Below are 19,450 nucleotides of genomic sequence, written 5' to 3'. Positions count from 1 at the left end.
GCTCCATGCTGGCGGTTTTGTTATTGTAGCCCTTTGCAACTGTGCCGGTGGCTCTGTACTTGTAGTCCTGTGTCTGTGGCCCTGTGTCTGTGGCCCTGTGTCTGCGGCTCTGTGTGTGTGGCCCTGTGTCTGTGGCCCTGTGTTTGCGGCTCTCTGTCTCTGTCTGTCTGTGGCCCTGTGTCTGCGGCCCTGTGTCTGCGGCTCTCTGTCTCTGTCTGTCTGTGGCCCTGTGTCTGTGGCCCTGTGTCTGCGGCTCTCTGTCTGTGGCCCTGTGTTTGCGGCTCTCTGTCTGTGGCCCTGTGTTTGCGGCTCTCTGTCTGTGGCCCTGTGTTTGCGGCTCTCTGTCTGTGGCCCTGTGTTTGCGGCTCTCTGTCTGTGGCCCTGTGTTTGCGGCTCTCTGTCTGTGGCCCTGTGTTTGCGGCTCTCTGTCTGTGGCCCTGTGTTTGCGGCTCTCTGTCTGTGGCCCTGTGTTTGCGGCTCTCTGTCTGTCTGTGGCCCTGTGTTTGCGGCTCTCTGTCTGTCTGTGGCTCTCTGTCTGTGGCTCTCTGTCTGTGGCTCTGTGTTTGCAGCTCTCTGTCTGTCTGTGGCCCTGTGTTTGCGGCTGTCTGTCTGTGGCTCTGTCTGTGGCCCTGTGTTTGCGGCTGTCTGTCTGTGGCTCTCTCTGTGGCCCTGTGTTTGCGGCTGTCTGTCTGTGGCTCTCTCTGTGGCCCTGTGTTTGCGGCTCTCTGTCTGTCTGTGGCCCTGTGTTTGCGGCTGTCTGTCTGTGGCTCTCTCTGTGGCCCTGTGTTTGCGGCTGTCTGTCTGTGGCTCTCTCTGTGGCCCTGTGTTTGCGGCTCTCTGTCTGTCTGTGGCCCTGTGTTTGCGGCTCTCTGTCTGTCTGTGGCTCTCTGTCTGTGGCCCTGTGTTTGCAGCTCTCTGTCTGTGGCCCTGTGTTTGCGGCTCTCTGTCTGTGGCTCTCTGTCTGTGGCCCTGTGTCTGCGGCTCTCTGTCTGTCTGTGGCCCTCTGTCTGTGGCCCTCTGTCTGTGGCCCTCTGTCTGTGGCCCTCTGTCTGTGGCCCTCTGTCTGTGGCCCTGTGTCTGCGGCTCTCTGTCTGTGGCCCTGTGTTTGCGGCTCTGTACCGCGGTTTTGATTCACTGTTGCTTTTACTAATAAAGTACTCAGTATGACATTTGTCATTTTCTCAGTAATTGTCAGAAATTGAGACGTTTGTCATTTTCGCAGCGCTGTTATATTTGCATTTAGTGGCATTTAGTGGCTGTAGCCCCCACACACACCCCTCCTCCCCCAAATGCAGTATGTGCAACCCCCTCTGTTACCGTGGCGCCCTTTATGGTTTCCCAAAAGCCCTTCGCTTAGGGCAAGCTGACATGCACAGTCTGACATGCACAGTCTGACATGCACAGTCTGACTCTCCGCGGCCTGACCAGTTTGCAGCCCTTTCTGTTTGCTTAACGCGGTGTGTGTCATCGGCCCGCCGCAGAGGGGGTCACACAGCACGGTATGCAAGGAGGCTATCTCTGCACCAGCCACAGTCACGCGCCTGCACACTGCCTGTGTTAACCCCTTGTCTATGTACTGCCTGGCTGTACTAAACACCATTGATTAAGGCAATTAAGGGAACCACACATTGATGAGGGTTCAATAATTACTTCTCTAGTCATAATTTAGTTTCTGACTGACCTGGGGTCTGTTTTCAGCGCTGTCCCCATTTGTGGCTGCCCCTCACTTCTCGCTTCACTCCTGAATCTTCACAGGTTTAAGCTTTGGGGAGCGGACCTTAATGAGAGCAGCAGGGCAGTCGTCTGTGTCTCAGCCAGTAGCTCTCCAGTAGCGGGCACACAGGGAGCACTTGAGGTAGAGAAGTAAGTGTGTGTGTGAGACAGGAAAGCTCATTAGAATGTCCGGAAGGTTCTACATTCCAGGCTCCTGCTTCTAATCCTTTGGGTGTGGAGTCAGCATGTGTGCTCACGTGTGTTCAGCTAATGTGATGCTCAGTGTCGAGTGTGAGTGACCCCTTGTGGCTGTGTTGACCTTCCCAGTCACGGCATTCACCTTAAAGTGGTGGTGGGAGCTAGTGTTCAGCTGAACAGAGTTGTGTTCAGTTGCTCTAGCCTGATCTGTGTTGTGTTTGATTGCTCTGGCAGAACAACCCACCAATGATGCTGTGTTCTATTGCTCTGGCCTGGTACTGCCTCCCCTTACTCTTCATTGTGCTGTGTGGGGCTCAGTCGGCATTGAGCTGATTGGTCGTCTTACTGGGTCACCGGTGTGTAGTGCAGCTCCGCTGTCTCACTTTGCATTGCTGTATTTTTCCGTCCTCTGCCTCCCGGTGCCAGTCCCCCACCCCCCCAGGAAGATGCGTGTGGGTCCTCCCTCTCTCTGCTTGGTCTCAGTCCTGGCACACGGTGACGCGTGCCCCCCTCCCACTGCAGTGCACTGCGGCGTGTCAGCGCTCTGCTCAGCATTCAGGAGCCACTCTTCATGGTGCTGACGCGTCTTTGCCCTCGTCAGTCATCCCACAATGCAGCAGCAGCGGGGGGGGGGGGGGCTGCGTCGTGTTGCTGTGTGTTTGGGGTGCTGGATCCTCCCTCCCCTCCCCCCACACCCACCCTAACCCCATCTTTAATTGCCTAGATCTCCCTTCACATTTGCTGCATCACTGTCCTTCTCCCTCACGCCGTGTCTCTCCTGCTTCTCGGGTATGTCTTTGGGGGAGTGGGGGCCTGCGTTGGTTATTGGGGGGCTTGTGTGTCCTCCATGTGTGTCTCTGTGTTCTGTGTAAGTCTGTATTCGGTCTGTTCTGCTGTGTCTGTGTCTGTGTTCTGTCCCTCTGTGTCTTGTGAGTATCTGTGTACAGCATGAAGACAAACCTGAATGATAGCCCCCCCGCCCATAATCGCTGCTGCAGTGAGGGTCAGGAGAGGGGGGCAGGGTCTGTGGTCAGGAACCAAACTTGGGTAGGCTGTGTTGTTTGTCCTTGAACACGGTAAAGAATCTGTGATTTCACCAGATGAACGGTATAATGTGCTTGACGCCCGCACGAGTACTGCAAGGTGTTTTCAGGAGATTTGTGGGAATCGGCGTGATGAACAGCGGAGATCTAACAGCCAGACAGGAAGTGTGCCTGTGAGCCTGCAGTGCTGTGTCCTGTGTGAACACCCCCCCCCAGAGGGGTGGTCTTGGGGGCTCAGTGGTACCTGGGAGGTCTCTGTCTGTCTGTCTGCTCCTTCACCATTCCAGAGGGAAGAAGCAAGCAGGTCCCGGCAACGGGGGGGGGGGCGACTGGGGGCTGCAGGGGGGGCAGACTGGTGGCTGTTGGGGGGGGGGGGGGGTGACTGGGGGCTGTGGGGGGTTCTAACCATGTCTGTGCGATGCAGCGTGATGTTCTGATTGGGGGAGGCATGAGCAGGTCACAAGCCTGATCTGAAATGCCTCAGGAGTAGCAGGTGGACCCCCCCCGATTCTCCACACTTTCACCTTCATACCCGTGGCAGGACGCCACCCTGCTCATGCTTACTGCCGCGTCCTGGTTTGTCGTCCTGGTTTGTTTTCAGCTGCATTCACTACCAGACAGCCCCCCCCCCCCGACCCCTGGTGATTCGTCCTGGGAGATTTTTGCAGAACTGAGAGTGAAATGTCGAAATGTGACCTTCCTCCTGAGAGTGGACTAGGGGGTGAGGTGCTTTCTGTCACCCCCCATGTCCGTGAGTGTGTCATATTTGTAAGGTCCTGCAGGAACAAACAAAAGAGACTCATCACAGACTCATCACAGACTACGCCTCCTAGTGGTCGATGCGGGTCTGTGCTGATTTCATGTGATTTGTTTAGAGAGTGTGTGTATATCTGTGTATGTGTGTGTCAGTGAGGCTGTGTGTATGTGTGTGTCAGTGAGGCTGTGTGTATGTGTGTGTCAGTGAGGCTGTGTGTATGTGTGTGTCAGTGAGGCTGTGTGTATGTCTGTGTGTGTGTGTGTGTGTGTGTCAGTGAGGCTGTGTGTGTGTGTGTGTGTCAGTGAGGCTGTGTGTATGTCTGTGTATGTGAGGCTGTGTGTATGTCTGTGTGTGTGTCTGTGTATGTGAGGCTGTGTGTATGTCTGTGTGTGTGTCTGTGTATGTGAGGCTGTGTGTATGTCTGTGTGTGTGTCTGTGTATGTGAGGCTGTGTGTATGTCTGTGTGTGTGTCTGTGTATGTGAGGCTGTGTGTATGTCTGTGTGTGTGTCTGTGTATGTGAGGCTGTGTGTATGTCTGTGTGTGTGTCTGTGTGTATGTGAGGCTGTGTGTATGTCTGTGTGTGTGTCTGTGTGTATGTGAGGCTGTGTGTATGTCTGTGTGTGTGTCTGTGAGGCTGTGTGTATGTCTGTGTGTGTCTGTGAGGCTGTGTGTATGTCTGTGTGTGTGTCTGTGAGGCTGTGTGTATGTCTGTGTGTGTGTCTGTGTCTGTGAGGCTGTGTGTATGTCTGTGTGTGTGTCTGTGTATGTGAGGCTGTGTGTATGTCTGTGTGTGTGTCTGTGTGTCTGTGAGGCTGTGTGTATGTCTGTGTGTGTGTCTGTGTCTGTGTCAGTGAGGCTGTGTGTGTGTGTGTGTGTGTGTCTGTGTCAGTGAGGCTGTGTGTGTGTGTGTGTGTGTGTCTGAGGCTGTGTGTGTGTGTGTGTGTGTGTCAGTGAGGCTGTGTGTGTGTGTGTGTGTGTGTCAGTGAGGCTGTGTGTGTGTGTGTGTGTGTGTCAGTGAGGCTGTGTGTGTGTGTGTGTGTGTGTCAGTGAGGCTGTGTGTGTGTGTGTGTGTGTGTGTGTGTGTGTCAGTGAGGCTGTGTGTGTGTGTGTCAGTGAGGCTGTGTGTGTGTGTGTGTGTGTCAGTGAGGCTGTGTGTGTGGCGTGTGTGTGTCAGTGAGGCTGTGTGTGTGGCTGTGTGTATGTCTGTGTGTGTGTCTGTGTGTGTGTGTGTCAGTGAGGCTGTGTGTGTGGCTGTGTGTATGTCTGTGTGTGTGTCTGTGTGTGTGTGTGTCAGTGAGGCTGTGTGTATGTCTGTGTGTGTGTGTGTGTGTGTGTGTGTCAGTGAGGCTGACATTCCCACCCAGAGGCTGCTCAGTATTCCGGCCCTGCTCTGTCCCGCCATCTCTCTCCCCGCATCCATCCTGCTCCCACCAGGCCGAGCCAAGCAGACACTCTGTCCTGCTTGAATTCCAGACCTCCTTTTCAGCTCTTAAACATTTTCCAAAAACGGTCAAGAAGGGGGTAGAAACAGACTCTCACACACACATGCAGTAAATTAGCAGCAGGTTTGGATGCTGTCTGCTTTCCTGAGTGGGTGATTTTGACTGTTAGGCACACCCCCCGCACACGGACCCGTGGCACGCCCGTGGCTCTGGGAAGTGCAGGGCCGTGGGACGGCGTCTGATGGAATGTCAAGTGCAGAGAGCCTTGGTGCTGTCCTGCTTCTCAGAGGAACAGAATGTGCTCGGCGATGCTGAAGGAAGCGTGCGGTGCGGTGAGGGCAGTAATAACATGCTGTGTGATTGTAGCCTTGCTTGTGGAAGCTTCCACAGTGGGCTGTTGGCATGGGAATGGGCCCCGAGAGACCCGCCCGCCCGCCCGCTCGCCCCCGCCCTGCCCCCGCTATAATTATGGGTCCCGTTGCTGGTTTTTCAGCCCCCCCCCCATCATGTTACTTGGGAGAGGCTCTCCAATTATTCCCCCCCCACTTCTTCCCCAGGGATACTTCTGCACTTTGCTTTTCATTGCAACACCCCCCATTAAGAAGGTAGGGTTAGGGTGAGTGTGATGAGAATTAGCCTGAAAACAAAATGAGTAACTCTTGGGAATGACACCCCCAGGTGGAGGGTGTGGTCCTGGTGATGAGTAGGGTAGGTGGACTCTCCCCATCGGGGGTGCGGGGTTCTGTCCGCCCTGCACCTGCGTCGCGTTTCAGTCTCCTGGAGCCTGAGCTCCAGTCCTTCCTCTGGCTGTGTGCTGTCTTGCCTTATTTTGCCATGGTGAGAGACCAGAATCATCAGATGGTGAGTTAAATATGAAGGAGCAGTGCAGAGCTTGTGAGGCTGGTCCCTGGTCATGTGCTTTTGGCCCGGTGGGTGACTGCACCATGAACTGTGTGACCATGCAGAAATGCAAAGACTCCCCTCATCTAATGTCTGGCCGTACTGTGGGCCACCCCGCGTTGACATGAATGGTACCGTGGGCTGTCCCCATGTCGACGTGTGTGACACCGTGGGCTGTCCCCGTGTCGACGTGTGTGACACCGTGGGCTGTCCCCGTGTCGACGTGTGCGGTTCTGTGCACCATCCCTGTGTCGATGCGTATGATGATAATAATAATAATAATAATAATAATAAATTTTTTAATTTGTATTGTACTTTATATTTTAGCAATCTCAAAGTGCTACAAAGTAAAAAAAAGTGTGTAATAAAATACTATAAAATAAAAATACTAGACTTAAAATACTTTACTAAATGTCTTTCTAAAAAGATAAGCTTTTAGATTTTGTTTAAAAGCATCAGTGGACTGTGGGGCTCTCAGGTAGTCAGGGGGGGGCATTCCACAGCCTCGGCACCCCAGACGAACAGGCCCTATCAGCCTTGGTTCTGGGGACTTGGAGGGTGTTGGTGTGTACAGAGCGGAGGGTGCGTGAGGAGGCCTGGGGGGGGTGAGGAGTTCCTGTAACTAAAGGGGGGCATGTCCATAGATGTACTGATGGGTGAGGAGGGAGACCTTGTACTTTATCCCGAGCGGGACAGTGGTACTGTTGGGCATCCTAAATGTGTGTCCTGCCCACCACATGGCCAAATGCAGGGCTTTTCCAAAATAAGCAGAATACATATAATTTTTTTTGTTTTTAACCCCCCCTCCACAAACCACCAACTAAGAGCCCTATAAGTGAATGCTCACCCCAACACTGACCACTACCTTTGGTTGTAGGAGTGTCGCAGTTGGGGCAGTGCTTTTTTGCTGCATCCCCCATGTGTTTGAAGCTGGGGGGGGGATGGCCAGTGATCATCTGACAGTGTGGCGGTGAGGGGGCGGTGGCAGGACAGGGCAGGCAGCCCACAGGACTTTGCCCCAAGCCCTTATCATTGACCATGAATATTTCATTAATTCAGGAAGCCTTAATGATGATTGCCACTGATCTGCAGTCTGGGTCACCGCGGTGATGTTGCCCACAGCGATCACCACTAAGCATGTTGACAGGCCCCCCTGAAAGGCCGACAGCCTGCAGAGATGTGCCCCTTGTGGCCAGACCTTCCTCGGGAGTGATTACAGCATTGTCGTTACCATGCCAACATCGGCAGGACTGTCTATCATTGAGCAGTGCTGCGATCAGCACAAAGTTGGCCAAGAAGACTGATTATATTGGCTGAGGAAGGTCGCCCAGAACGCAGGCCTACCAGAACGAAACTCTGCTGTTCTGAGGCCTCAGGAACAAGCCCCCCAGCTGGCTCTTATTTATCTTTAACAGGAACACAGACGTGCCTTTATTGCTGCTCTGTCGCAGTTATAAAATGTTTGCAAGTTATAAAGTGTGTGTACTCTCATGCTCTTTGATAGATGTGGCGTGCATTTGTGTGGGCGTGGGTGTGTAATGGAGGTTTATAATCACCAGAGGTCGTGGGGGGGGGGGTTGCCGTAAAATACCAGGAGTGCAGATGTGCCCCCCTCCCCAGCAGCCTGTGTGTTGTGCCAGTGGGTGGTGCAGAAAATCTGCGGCTTGCTTCAAGTGGCTCTGACAGCTTGTCTGTTTATCGAGCGCCGCTGACTGAAGTGGCGAGCAGCCCCCACGTGGGCCAAGGTGGGGGCTCATTAAATCCTCAGGCAAAAGTGCCTCCGCTCACAGGGCGCTTCAGCTTTTTACTTCTGGGGATATATATATTTTTTTGAATGCCCCCCATGCCCATAAACCCTCAGTGTTTAATGGCACTCGGTGCATCCGAAGCGGCCCCCTTTTAATGCAGCAGGAAGGGGCTCTTCTGTGCTGTACAGTCTCTTTCTCTCCATCTGACACCACATTTTGAACTCTCAACACTGCCCCGATCCCACCCACAGCCATGCACTGCACCCCCCCCACCTTCATAGTTCTTTAAATATGCTGTAGATATATACTGATACACTACATATACTGATGATATACAGAAATCATAGATGCTGAGTATACCCACACCACGTATACCACTGTGTCCATGTACCTTTACTAATTATCACACGTATATATTGTACAACTATTTCTAGCACTTTTTGTACCATTTTGCACTTTCATATCATGGCGTTTTTTTCCACTGGCACACAGGGACCAACCCGTACCTGAGGCGTACCATGAACAGACACTGGCCACAGCACTGTTGCAGCTCACTTTGGTGTACCACTGCAGCAGGGTCGGCTCGATAAAGGCATTGCTGGGTTTGGAGAGCAACAGTGATGTAAAACTGAACAGACGCGTATTTACTGTTCACATGGTCTACATCATGATTTACGTCGGCGCGTCGTGTTAGCAACAAATGCCAGTGGAATTAGTATTTGCTTGTGTAAATTTGCATTACGAATCTACTCCGTTCAGCTGTTACATATTTAAGTAGTTTGAGTTTTTAAAATTTTAAAGTTCTTTTGGCAGGGCCATATCAGCACAGGTACAGCTCAGGTATGGCTTGGTTCTTGGTGCCGGTGGAAAAGTGCCATTAGATTCCAAACTGCATTTTACACCTGTACTTTGTGCAATTGACTCCAATCTAATCTTTTCCATTACAGGTCATTGCCCTTCATGCTGACTGGCACTCCTTGTGACAAACTGCTGCACGAGTTTCACACAACGACAGGAAGACTAGGTCGTCTGGGCGGCAGTGGAGAACCTGGAAGGGCCCAGATGCCCTTAGATGGGGACGGTCCCCAACAGTGCAGCTTACTGATAAAACAAGAGTGTGCTGACTGGTGAAACAGGGGCCAAAGTAGATTATCACATTGTTGTGCAAATGAAGAGCCATCAGAGGGCTTTAAAGTGCATCCATCTGAAATAAAGCCAACGCGATGGCGGACTTCAAAGACACGACGAATCGCCACCTACGGCATAAGCTGCAGAGCCTCAGCCGGCGTCTCGATGAGCTGGAGGAGGCGGCCAGCAAGCTCCAGAAGTCTGAGGATGAGCTGCTGGACCTGCAGGACAAGATCATTCAGTCCGAGGGCAGTAGCTCGGCCCTTCTGAATGACGTTGATGCTCTTCGCAAGCGGGTGCTGAAGATTGAGGGGAAGGATGAGGAGGTGCGCAAGGCTGAGGACCTCTGCCGACTTGTGCGTGAGAAGCTGGAAGCAGAGGAGAACCTCACCAAAAACCTCAAGTCTGAGACTGAGCAACTGCAGAGGCGAATGTCTGAGCTAGAGAAGCTTGAAGAGGCCTTCAGCAAGAGCAAATTGGACTGTACTCAACTCTGCCTCAGCCTCAACGAGGAGAAGAATCTGACCAAGAAGCTCTCTTCTGAGCTGGAGGCCCTCAAGGCACGAATAAAGGAGGTGGATTCTTCTGAGAGTCGCCTGGACAAGGCAGAGCAAGCCCTCACTGTGGAGCTGGAGAAGATCAAGACCCTTACTCAGACCTTCGTGAGTGAGAGGAAGAGGCTGCTGGAGAAGCAGCGGGAGGATGAGAAATTGATCCTTGAGCTTACGGAGAAACTCGAGAACAACAACAGGGTCAACCAGAGCAGGAACACCTCCATTCTTCAGGAGCAGTCTACAGATACTGGTGACCCTCGCATTGAGGATGATCTGTCTCCAGGCTTGACTAGCAAACTTAGCCTTCAGAAAAAGAGCTTTGACTTGCTAAAACTCTCTGATGATGTTAGCCTGAGAAATAAATCAGAGAATGAGAAGAATAGTTCAGAGAACCAGGAAGATAATAAACTTAAAGATTTATTGCAAGAAAATGAGAAGCTGAAAAACATTGATACTGAGAGGCTTCAGAAGTTAGAGGCATTACAGGAGGATCTTAAGAAGACAGAGTACAAAAATGAAGAACTACTGGAGAAGGTTCAGCAGGAGAAGAATCGTAGCAAGGCCCTGAATGACCAAGTGGAAGAGCTGAAAATTCAGCTCGGCACATATACTGGAGGTGTTCAGGACAGGGTGCTTGAAAATGGAAAGGCAGAGAATGAGGAGATCAACGTGCGGGGAGGGTTTAGGCAAGAAAAACCCAAATACAGGAGTCTAGCTGAGTCTTCAGTCTCCAGGCACAAAATCAGAGAAGTTTCACCACAGCAGAGAAAGGAGAAACCACTGAGGACCCAGGACTTGGTAGAGAGCTCTCCCAAATCCTCAAGGCGGGCCCTTAGTCCAGCACATAAGCCCAAGAAATTACCAAGAACGAATCCCTCCAGTGATTTTGGGATGAGGGGGAGGACTCCTGAGGAAAGAAGCCCAAGTGGCACCTTGACCTCTACTGCTGTGTCGTTGGGTGACTGTAGGAAGCCTTCAGTGCTTAGCCGCTACCCTCCAGCAGCTAATGACCAGAAACCCTGGAAGTCTGTGAAACCAAATGAGAATGATAAAAGGGGCCAGGCTGACAAATTCTCAAGACATGGCAACGATGAATCCAGCAGTTCAGATGTGCTGCTAGAAGAGTCACGGAAGGTGTCAATCACACCCCCGCCTGAAAGGGAACTTTCGGAACAATCACAGGACCCTACAGCGACATCCAACCCCTCCAAAGCTAATGGACCCTATACTGCTTACAGGCCACGTGCATCACAGCTGTTGCCAAGTGACCAGGGGTCTGAGGGCCACTCCTCAGCCTCAGAGACTGAGTCCACAGGGTCTAGGCGCTCAGCAGGAGAGGGAGAGCCCACTCCTGATGTAACTGTGATGAGTGGCAGGACCACTACTTGTAAGTACCCCAGGCACACACGCTTGCTGGAGTCTCGGTCTGGGGGCTCGTCCACAAGAAGTTCCTTTGAAGACGATCAAAGTAGACCCCTAGTGGGAGAGACTAACTCCCAGGAACTGACGCACACTCCTTCGGGCATTGAAATTCGCAGAGTGTGTAGTCCAAGGGAAGCACTGATGTCGAAGGCAGAAATCAAACCGGCCATTGTAGAGATCGACAAGAAGGAGCTGATGGTGTCTGTTGGCAGGGCAGAGCCTCTGCCGTCCAATGGAAAGCCTAAAATCTCTTCCAAGCCTTCCATGCCTAGCAAGATGACCAGCAGTATCACAATTTACCCCAGCGATCCCAGCTGCTCTCGGAGCAGCAGTAGGAGCAGCAGTGTGTCAAGCGAACCAGCTAGAGAGAGGCACACAAGCAACATCGTGATAACCCCCAGTGAGCATCGTGGCAGCATCTCTATCCCCTATGAGATCTCCATCCCTAAGAGTGAGATCACCCTCCGGCCTCCATTGGACAGCGAAGACTGTGATGTGTCGAGTGTCGAACCAGCTTGCTCAGAAGCCCAGACTCTACCTCAGCGTAGCTTCACTTGGAAGTCGCCGGAGAAGGCACCAGATGTCAACAATGACACTGAGTCTGGGTTTGAGAGCAGCAGCAGTACCGGCACCAACGCCACAGTGACAAGCTGGAGGTCCCACCAACCTCATGGGTTGCGGGATGATTCTCTTCCTGAAATGAAGAATGTGACTGTGAGGAGCACGTGGAAGAAGAAGGGAGTGGCTTCGGTGGACAGCAGTGGTTCAGGAAGCAGGGTGGATGGGTCTGAGGAAGAAGCGGAGTCTGCAACCACGTGGCGAGCATATCGGGCCACTACGGTACTGGATGCGGAAGATGCAGTGACCGCCAACCCCAGCGCCACAACCACTGTAGCGTCACGGACAGCCAAGCCAAGCCCGGCCGAGGTCTACATGCGCAAGATCAACAGTACAGCAGCCAGCAAGGATGTCCCCGAACCCATCCGGAGGAGCCGCAGCTCCCTCTCCCCCACTGAGGGGCTGAAGAAGGGTGTCCCCCATGAGCCGGTTACCGCTCAGGAGTTACAGCCTTGGCACAGAGCACAGTCCCCGGTGAGTATAGCGGCCTGGCCTGCAAGAGCGCCCATGTAACCCCAGGCATGAATAATTTAGAACAATTCCATTTTGAGGTTTCAGCAGCAACACTTGCAAGCGTCTAACTGCAGTCGGGTTATAGAAGGCTAGGCAGCCTTCTTAGATATCAGGCTTCTGGTAAGGTGAACCCGGTGGGGTGAATCTGATGGGAAAAGGGGGTGAGGGAATCTGTTTTCGGGGTTACAGAGGAGTGGTCTGATAGGAATAGCTGAAACTAAGATCTGCTCTTCATACATAAACAATGACTGCATAAGGTGGTAGTATTTACATACATTTCTTACTTTTTGTTAAAAAAAACATACTGTCTGCAGATACATTATTAGATACATTCGTATTAAAAAGCATTTCTGGGGTGTTTCTTTTGTTTTGCTTTTGTTTCAGTTGAACTTTTAAAAAGCTGATCTGGTATCTAGTGTGAGCCCCCCCCCCCCCCCCCAAGTGCCCCCCCACCCGAATGCTCCAGTAGGGATAAAAACGCAGCAAAATGTAAACTGCAGTCCGAGGGAGGGGCTGTCGATGGATCTAGAAGCACATTTGATGCATCCTCTTGTAACCCAGGATGGAGAAGTAGCTGGAGAGCATCTGCTGTCTGCAGCCAGGTCCACAAGGAGCTCCTCTGACTCTGTCCCGCTGGGTCCCCACGATGACTCGGGAGTCCGTGATTTAGTGGGTTACCCGACCGGGTGCTATTGCCCCGCCCTCTGAGCGGGAGGAAATGAGTAGAGGATGTGACTTTGGGTCTGTCTTGGGCCATGGCTTGTCTCCTCAAGACTGTGGCACGCTGCCATTTCTTATTCCAAGAGCGCAATTCCAGGGAAGTCAGTCCGAGCCTAAAAACACCAGTGAAAATGAAAAGTCTACGAGAACCTCAAACAGGGGGGGGCACTTTGCTCCCTGCATTGTGCAGCTTCGGCCTCTGCTGTGTCCTGCCAAGCAGCGCGCTCGATCCAGGTCCAAACTGGGCATCGGGGCACTGAACGGGCTTCAGTTAAATGTCCCCAAATGCCAGTTCACTCTGTGCCACACGTCACACCGTCAGAAGTTCAGCTACCAGATTCAGGTAAACTTGAGGCGAGTGAGAATCGCAGGGTACGCTTTCTAAGTGGCAGCACTGTGCCAGGTTGGTCATGTGACCATTTGTGGTACGACTGGGAGACATGATGCGGCAGCTCAGGAATCCCATCTGTGACGACAGCAGAGCAGTAATTTAGGTATTAGCGCACAGTGATGTCATGGAGCGTGCATTTCCAGCAGGTCACGTGGATTTTAGGAAGTGCAGATGCAGATGGAGCCCGGCCCAGGTGCTTTGCCCAGGTGATCTCTGCTTGCAGCAGCTCATTATTTCCACATTACTCATTCATGGCATTCCAGGATCGGCCAATACCCAGTTTCTTGACTTTCCCTGGTTCAACGTGCTCCGCTCACAGCACCGGAACACGGCCACGACCCCAGTCTGATCTCTGTGGCTGCAGAACCTTCTAGCTCGTACACTGCCAGGGTCTCTGAGGCATTTTTCATAGTGACTGTTCTAGATGCACAGTTGCTAGTATTGTTGATTCTCGAGGGATTTATTTTAAGGGGCTGGCATGATGTTCTTCGGAATGGGCCGGTGCAGATCCGGCAGGCCTGACCTCCATGACGCAGTGTGTGTGTTATATGGGTTTGGTAAGGGGACCAGACACGCTTGGCCTGGTTTTCTGTAGTGAGGCCCTGCAGGGAATGCACTCCCATTAGGTTTAAGGGTGTGTCGCCGGGGATCAGGTCGTACCAAATGGGCAGGGGTGGCTTTGCTGGCCCCTCTAGTCAGAAATGTTATGCACCAATGGATGGACTCTTCCCCGTGATGGTTACATATTCCTGGGAATTCTGCGAAAACACCCCACGTGTTGTGTACATGTTCCCGATGGCTTGGGAATTCGGGAAAATGCCCTGCGTGTCGCACTGAGGTGGGTTTGTGGCTTTAAAGCGTTTCAGAGGCTGTTGCTGCAGCCCAGTAGAGGGGAGGTGCCGGCACAGTCGGTCTGTTCTGGCTGTGGCGTGTTCCGACATGGAGGAAGAAGCAGGCGGGGAAGGCAAAGGTGCCTGTGGCAATGAAGGGATGGATGACAGCGAAAGGAAGCGTCAGCTTATAGGCTCCATCTGAAAGAAGATTAGTGTTCTTGTCACTGTGCTTGTGGTGGAAGTGGGTTGGGTAGAAGGGGTGTGGGTGAAGGTGTGGGTGGGGCGCTGTGGGTGGAGTCATGGCCTCTCCGCTTCTTTGCCTCCCCAGCAGTCATTTCCCATTTTAAATCATTTGAATCTAAGTACAAAAGTTTGCACACGCCAAGCCTCCAACAAAGGAGAATGATAGTGTCTCATCACATGACCTGGTCACCTGACCTGAACACAGTAGGGATGGTTTTGGAGGAGTTTCACCAGAAAGTGAAGGAAAAGTAGCCAATGAGAGATCAGCATTTATGTGGGACCTCCATCAGGACAGCTGGAACAGCATCCCAGGAGGCCACCTCGTGCAACTGGCATAATGGGGAAAGTGATTGGGGTTAAGGGCTTGCTCAAGGCCCCAATGGTAGGATCAGTCTGCTGACCCAGGGATTTGAACTGGCAACCTTCTGAGTCCCAACCCACAGAATTGCCCCCCCCCCCCCAACAAATTAATTATTTTTTGTTGAATCCTTTTTTGGTCAGTGCATAATTCATATATGCTATATAACATAGTTTTTATGTCTTTCTTCTAAGATATAGAAAACCATTAAAATAGGGGTAGGTGTGTCCAAACCTTTACTGTAGCTGTACTGCAGTCTTCCAACATCCAGTCACCAGCTATTTCTAGAAAAGGGAACAAAGCAGGTTCACAGAAAACACCCCCCCCCCCACATACACAGAGCAATATTCTGTGAAATGAACATCAGTCTCGGAGAAGGACTCCTGGGTGGGATTGCTAATTTGTGGGGGGGGGGGGGGGCGCTTTCACCCTCTTCTCACCTTGTAGTAGTCTGGGCACGTCCAGGGACCTGTTTCCTGCCCCCGAGAGAGGGCGTGGTGCTGTGGGTAGTGGATAGGAAGTGTGAGTCCTGGCCAGCTCAGAGTGCCATAAAGTCAGCTGGCTGCCCTCGGAGGTGGGTCGATGCTGAGGAACAGGCTCTTTCAGGGCCAAGGAGAGTGGGCCGGTTCCTTGGGGTCGATGCTGAGGAACAGGCTCTTTGAGGGCCAGGGAGAGCGGGCCGGTTCCTTGGGGTCGACGCTGAGGAACAGGCTCTTTGAGGGCCAGGGACAGCGGGCCGGTTCCTTGGGGTCGACGCTGAGGAACAGGCTCTTTGAGGGCCATGGATAGTGGGCCGGTTCCTTGGGGTCGATGCTGAGGAACAGGCTCTTTGTGGGCCAGGGATAGCGGGCCGGTTCCTTGGGGTCGACGCTGAGGAACAGGTTCTGAGGGCCAGTGATGGGTCACTTTTTGACGTAATATAGCCCATAGCTTTCTGATGATTGCTCTGCATGGATAACATAACGAACAAGGGATCACGAGGCTGTCATCCTCCAGGACCCAACGGTGCAAACTCTCATGGCATTCGCAGGTATAAAGATGATTATGCCAGGGGCATAAACCACTTCAGAAGTGCTTCCATTCACACCTGCCTGAAGTCACACGCCTCCTGACGTAAACATGAGCTTCTTGGAGGTTCTGCACATGCTGGTTGTGGGCCGACAGATTAACAGGCAGATTAATGAATATTTCTTTTTTCCTTTTGCTCAGGCATTAGAAGAGACTGGCGACTCATCCATCACCTCATGGAGGAAGCAGGCGTCGGGATCCCAGGGGTCCTCCGGGTGGACGTCCAAGACGCAGGCGGGCAGGGAGCGGGGGCCGGTGTCTTCACGGGGGCAGGGGGGCCGACCCTGGAGCCACCGGCAGACTGATAACTAGCTTGGCCACACACCCCCATCCCCGGTGCAGGTGTGATCTGCAGGTGAGTCATCGTCTGGAGGTGAAGATGTAGCGCTTGCAGCAGAGTGTGAGGCGTGCCGTGTCTGGCGTGTTGTGTGGACCACGCCGCCTCCTTAGTATGTAGTGCTGGGAATTCCTGGCCGCTCCTCCGGACCTAATTACAGAGCCACGTGCCTGTTAGTTAACGGCGTGTTAATTAGCCAAACCTTCAGGGACGCAGCTCTGAGTTGTCGCTGTGTCATGTGACCACGCTGGAAGTTTCCACCACTCTCGTCTTTTTCTCCTCCTGCAGACCCCCGTCCCTATGAACCCACTTTTGTTCTGGATCATCTGTGAAGCAGCAACATCTCAAAGTATCTGCACACGATTCTGCTGCCCGAATGACCAAACGCTGCCCGAGCCCGGACCTCCTAGTGACCTTGCGGCCCGTCTGCATCCTGCCTTTGCTGTATTATATTCCAGCCAGCTGACAAAGGAAGGGCCCGTTTGGGGGGAGGGTTGGGCTTAGAGAAGGGCAGGGGTGGGCATGGCCAATGGCAGATAAACGGACCCCGTGCACCGTGCCCGTCCTGGCATGGACCCGGAGGAGACCCGTCCAGGTCAGTAGCAGACAGCGAGTGGCTCAACATGTCTGTCTTACTCATCGGACTTCGCTTGTCGGACCTTTTAATGTGTTTCTTTTATTTGACTTTCTCCCCACTGAACATGATGCTGACCATTGCTGCCATCTCTATTACACTGTATGTCAAACTAGGCTGTGCAGAGACTGTACAGAGACTGTATGGCATGTTCCGGATGTGGGGTTTGCCCACGGAGAGAGCTCTGCACACCAGTCTCACCGTTTTAAAACTTAAGAGGCGGGAAAGTGACTCTCGTTCTGATGTGTGAAGGCAGGTTCATCATCAAAGCGACTCCCCTGAGAACCAGGTATTCTGGTTTCGATAAATCCTTTGATTGGCATGCGGAGAGGTTTGGCCTCCATTCTGTTTCTGTGTAATGATCCGGGTTAAGAGGTCAAAGGTCAGAAGCTTTGGTCAGCGGCAGTCCCTGTCACCTTGTGGTTCATGCCGAGGTCAGGTGTGAAGATCCCCGTCTGGAGTTGGTGGTGGGAGGGAGCTAAAGCCCCCCCTGCACACGTTCACTGTGGGATGCTGTGAGATGGCCTGTTCCCTGACACCCCCCTCAGGTCTGAATTGCCCCCACCCATTTTGGCCCACTGACTGTCCTAGAGGGGCATATGGGTCTCTGGGTCAGTGTGGTGACTGCGGTTATGAGCCCTGTCACTGAGGGAGTCACTGAGGGAGTCACTGAGGGAGTCACTGAGGGAGTCACTGTGACTGTACTGCTGCTCTCTGTCCTGTCTCTCCTGTTTATTGTCTGGCTTTTAGGCAGGACGTGATCTGCCACAGGTGTCGGGTGACTGAGCAGCAATGGGGCCCTTGCCTGGCCCCGGGGCTGTCCATGTCCCCCCCACCTGCATGCCCTTCACCAGCAGCCCTGTACGTCCCCCCGGCCCCCACACTGCTCTGTAAATTCTGGTTAGAATTGCATCTGCTCTGTGTACAAAGTGTAAAAACAAAAACAGTCTGTCTCCCTGTTTGTAGTGCACTGTTATTGGCCCAAACCAGCCAAACATACTTATGTCTCTTCCACCTGATTTCCCGCCCCCCCCCCCCCCCCCCCCCCCGGGGTTGTAAATGGATTAATGAGTCAGATTTGAAGTAGCCTGTTTTGCATAATGAGCCCCTCCCTGATCAGAGTTTCTATGGGCAGCACAGGCACCTGGCCCAGCTCCGACCCCCCAAAAGACTGACTAGGTGCCCTGCTGCCCCCCCCCACCTGTAGCTGTCCCCGTTAGAGTCTGTCTCGTTGCAGTAGGTAATCAGGGAGGTGCCATGTTGGGGGGTGATGAAGCTGTACAGAAATCCCCCCTGAATATATTTGGGGGGGGGGGGGGCGGTTGTTGTATGTAAGGGAACCCAGTGAAACAACTGCACTGGCAAAGGTGCGTGTGTGAGAGAGAGAGAGAGAAACATGCCTGGGTGTGGGTGTTTGTGCGTGTGTGTGTGAGGGAGTGAGGGAGGTAAATGTGCCTGGGTGTGTGTGTGTGAGTGAGTGAGTGAGGTAAATGTGCCTGGGTGTGTGTGTGTGTGTGTGAGTGAGTGAGTGAGGTAAATGTGCCTGGGTGTGTGTGAGTGAGGGAGTGAGGGAGGTAAATGTGCCTGGGTGTGTGTGTGTGTGAGTGAGTGTGTGAGTGAGTGAGTGAGGTAAATGTGCCTGGGTGTGTGTGTGTGTGAGTGAGTGTGTGAGTGAGTGTGTGAGTGAGTGAGGTAAATGTGCCTGGGTGTGTGTGAGTGTGTGTGTGTGTGAGTGAGTGTGTGAGGGAGTGAGGGAGGTAAACACGCCTGGGCGAGTGGCAGCCTTGACCGCCTCTGTGGCCCATTCCATGTAAACGGCCTTTGCACCATGTGCCAAATCCATTCCATAGTATTAGAGTTTACAGTGAAATGTTTACGTGGGCAGATGGTCAGTCTTTCAGACCAGGGAGATGAGATAAGGGGTGACCCTCTTTTTTTTGTATGTTTTTAAATCTAAAGAATCTTATTTTGGAAGCTGTTGCATTTTATTTAAGCTCTTGTTAATTTTGTAAAGTGGGCCTTGTTTAAATACGCTGTATGTATCTCTCACTTCTGTTCACTCCTGGGGAGTGACTTTGTTGCTGCGTCTCCCCTGCACACTCTCTCCATCATAACGTAGGACATGCTAAAGCGATGCTGTATTGTTTATTCAGAACAGGATGTAATGCACATGATTAGCAACAGTGGGGCTGCAGTGAGGCATGATGGGAATCTGTCTTCCACGTTTCTGTCCCCATCCATTCAGGGCTGTTTCATTAGTAACATGTTTGTATATAGAGAGCTGCCAAAGACAGAGGTTTGTAAAGGCCCCTCCCCGGCAGAGACGGACCGCCGTTAGAAGCAACGGGACAGCGGGCCCTTTTGGCCGTGCGGCCATTGAGGACGAGGAGGGTCACATGACTCTCCGCTTCCCATCTTCTGCGGCTGTTTCTGCATGTTTAACCTCTCCCAGGCCTGCATGTAGGACTCAGAGGCTGCCTGCCACCTGTACAGCAGAGTATGTATTCAAATAAAAGCCTACATTAAGAAGCTGCCCCATAGTCTGTCGTTCCTGGCTGAACCCTGACAGAAGCCCTGCAAGCCTGGCTCCAGGGTGACGCCGGAAAGGTCCCGGTGCCTTTCCTATGCCGGTATGGGCTGCCTGCTGTCCCCGACTTACCCAGAATGCACTGTGGCTTTGGGCCATGCCTCCTCATGCCCTTGTTGGAAGTAGGGTTGGGTCTCCCTGATTTGCATATGACGATGTCTACAGTGAAACACATGACGGATGACATCAGGGGGGTTGGCCCATCTTATAAAGGTACTGTTCATTTTTATACCTTTTATATA

General features: G+C 52.7%; 1 protein-coding gene across 4 annotated transcripts in view; it reads left to right on the top strand.

Moving 5' to 3' along the window:
• Window positions 1-19,154, top strand: part of luzp1 (leucine zipper protein 1) — a 28,155-nt gene extending 9,001 nt beyond the window's left edge. The window contains exons 2-5 of one of the 4 annotated variants that reach the window (XR_007382427.1): window positions 8,750-11,998; window positions 15,792-16,005; window positions 16,276-18,066; window positions 18,379-19,154. Coding sequence is in view for 1 of the 4 variants with exons in the window: in XM_048975744.1 (XP_048831701.1) it covers window positions 9,026-11,998; window positions 15,792-15,962 (3,144 nt within the window). In the remaining 3 variants the exon portion in view is untranslated. Of the gene's footprint in view, window positions 1-8,749; window positions 11,999-15,791; window positions 16,006-16,275; window positions 18,108-18,374 lie in introns of those variants that run through there. The other 3 variants (XR_007382426.1, XR_007382425.1, XM_048975744.1) reach the window with 3 other exon arrangements.
• Window positions 19,155-19,450: the final 296 nt, after the last annotated feature.

Source organism: Brienomyrus brachyistius, chromosome 14 (assembly GCF_023856365.1).
Source record: "Brienomyrus brachyistius isolate T26 chromosome 14, BBRACH_0.4, whole genome shotgun sequence".
In the NCBI taxonomy this organism is placed as follows: Eukaryota; Metazoa; Chordata; class Actinopteri; order Osteoglossiformes; family Mormyridae; genus Brienomyrus; species Brienomyrus brachyistius.
The sequence above is the reverse complement of the archived record's forward strand: the minus strand, read 5'-3'. Positions and strand labels throughout refer to the sequence as shown.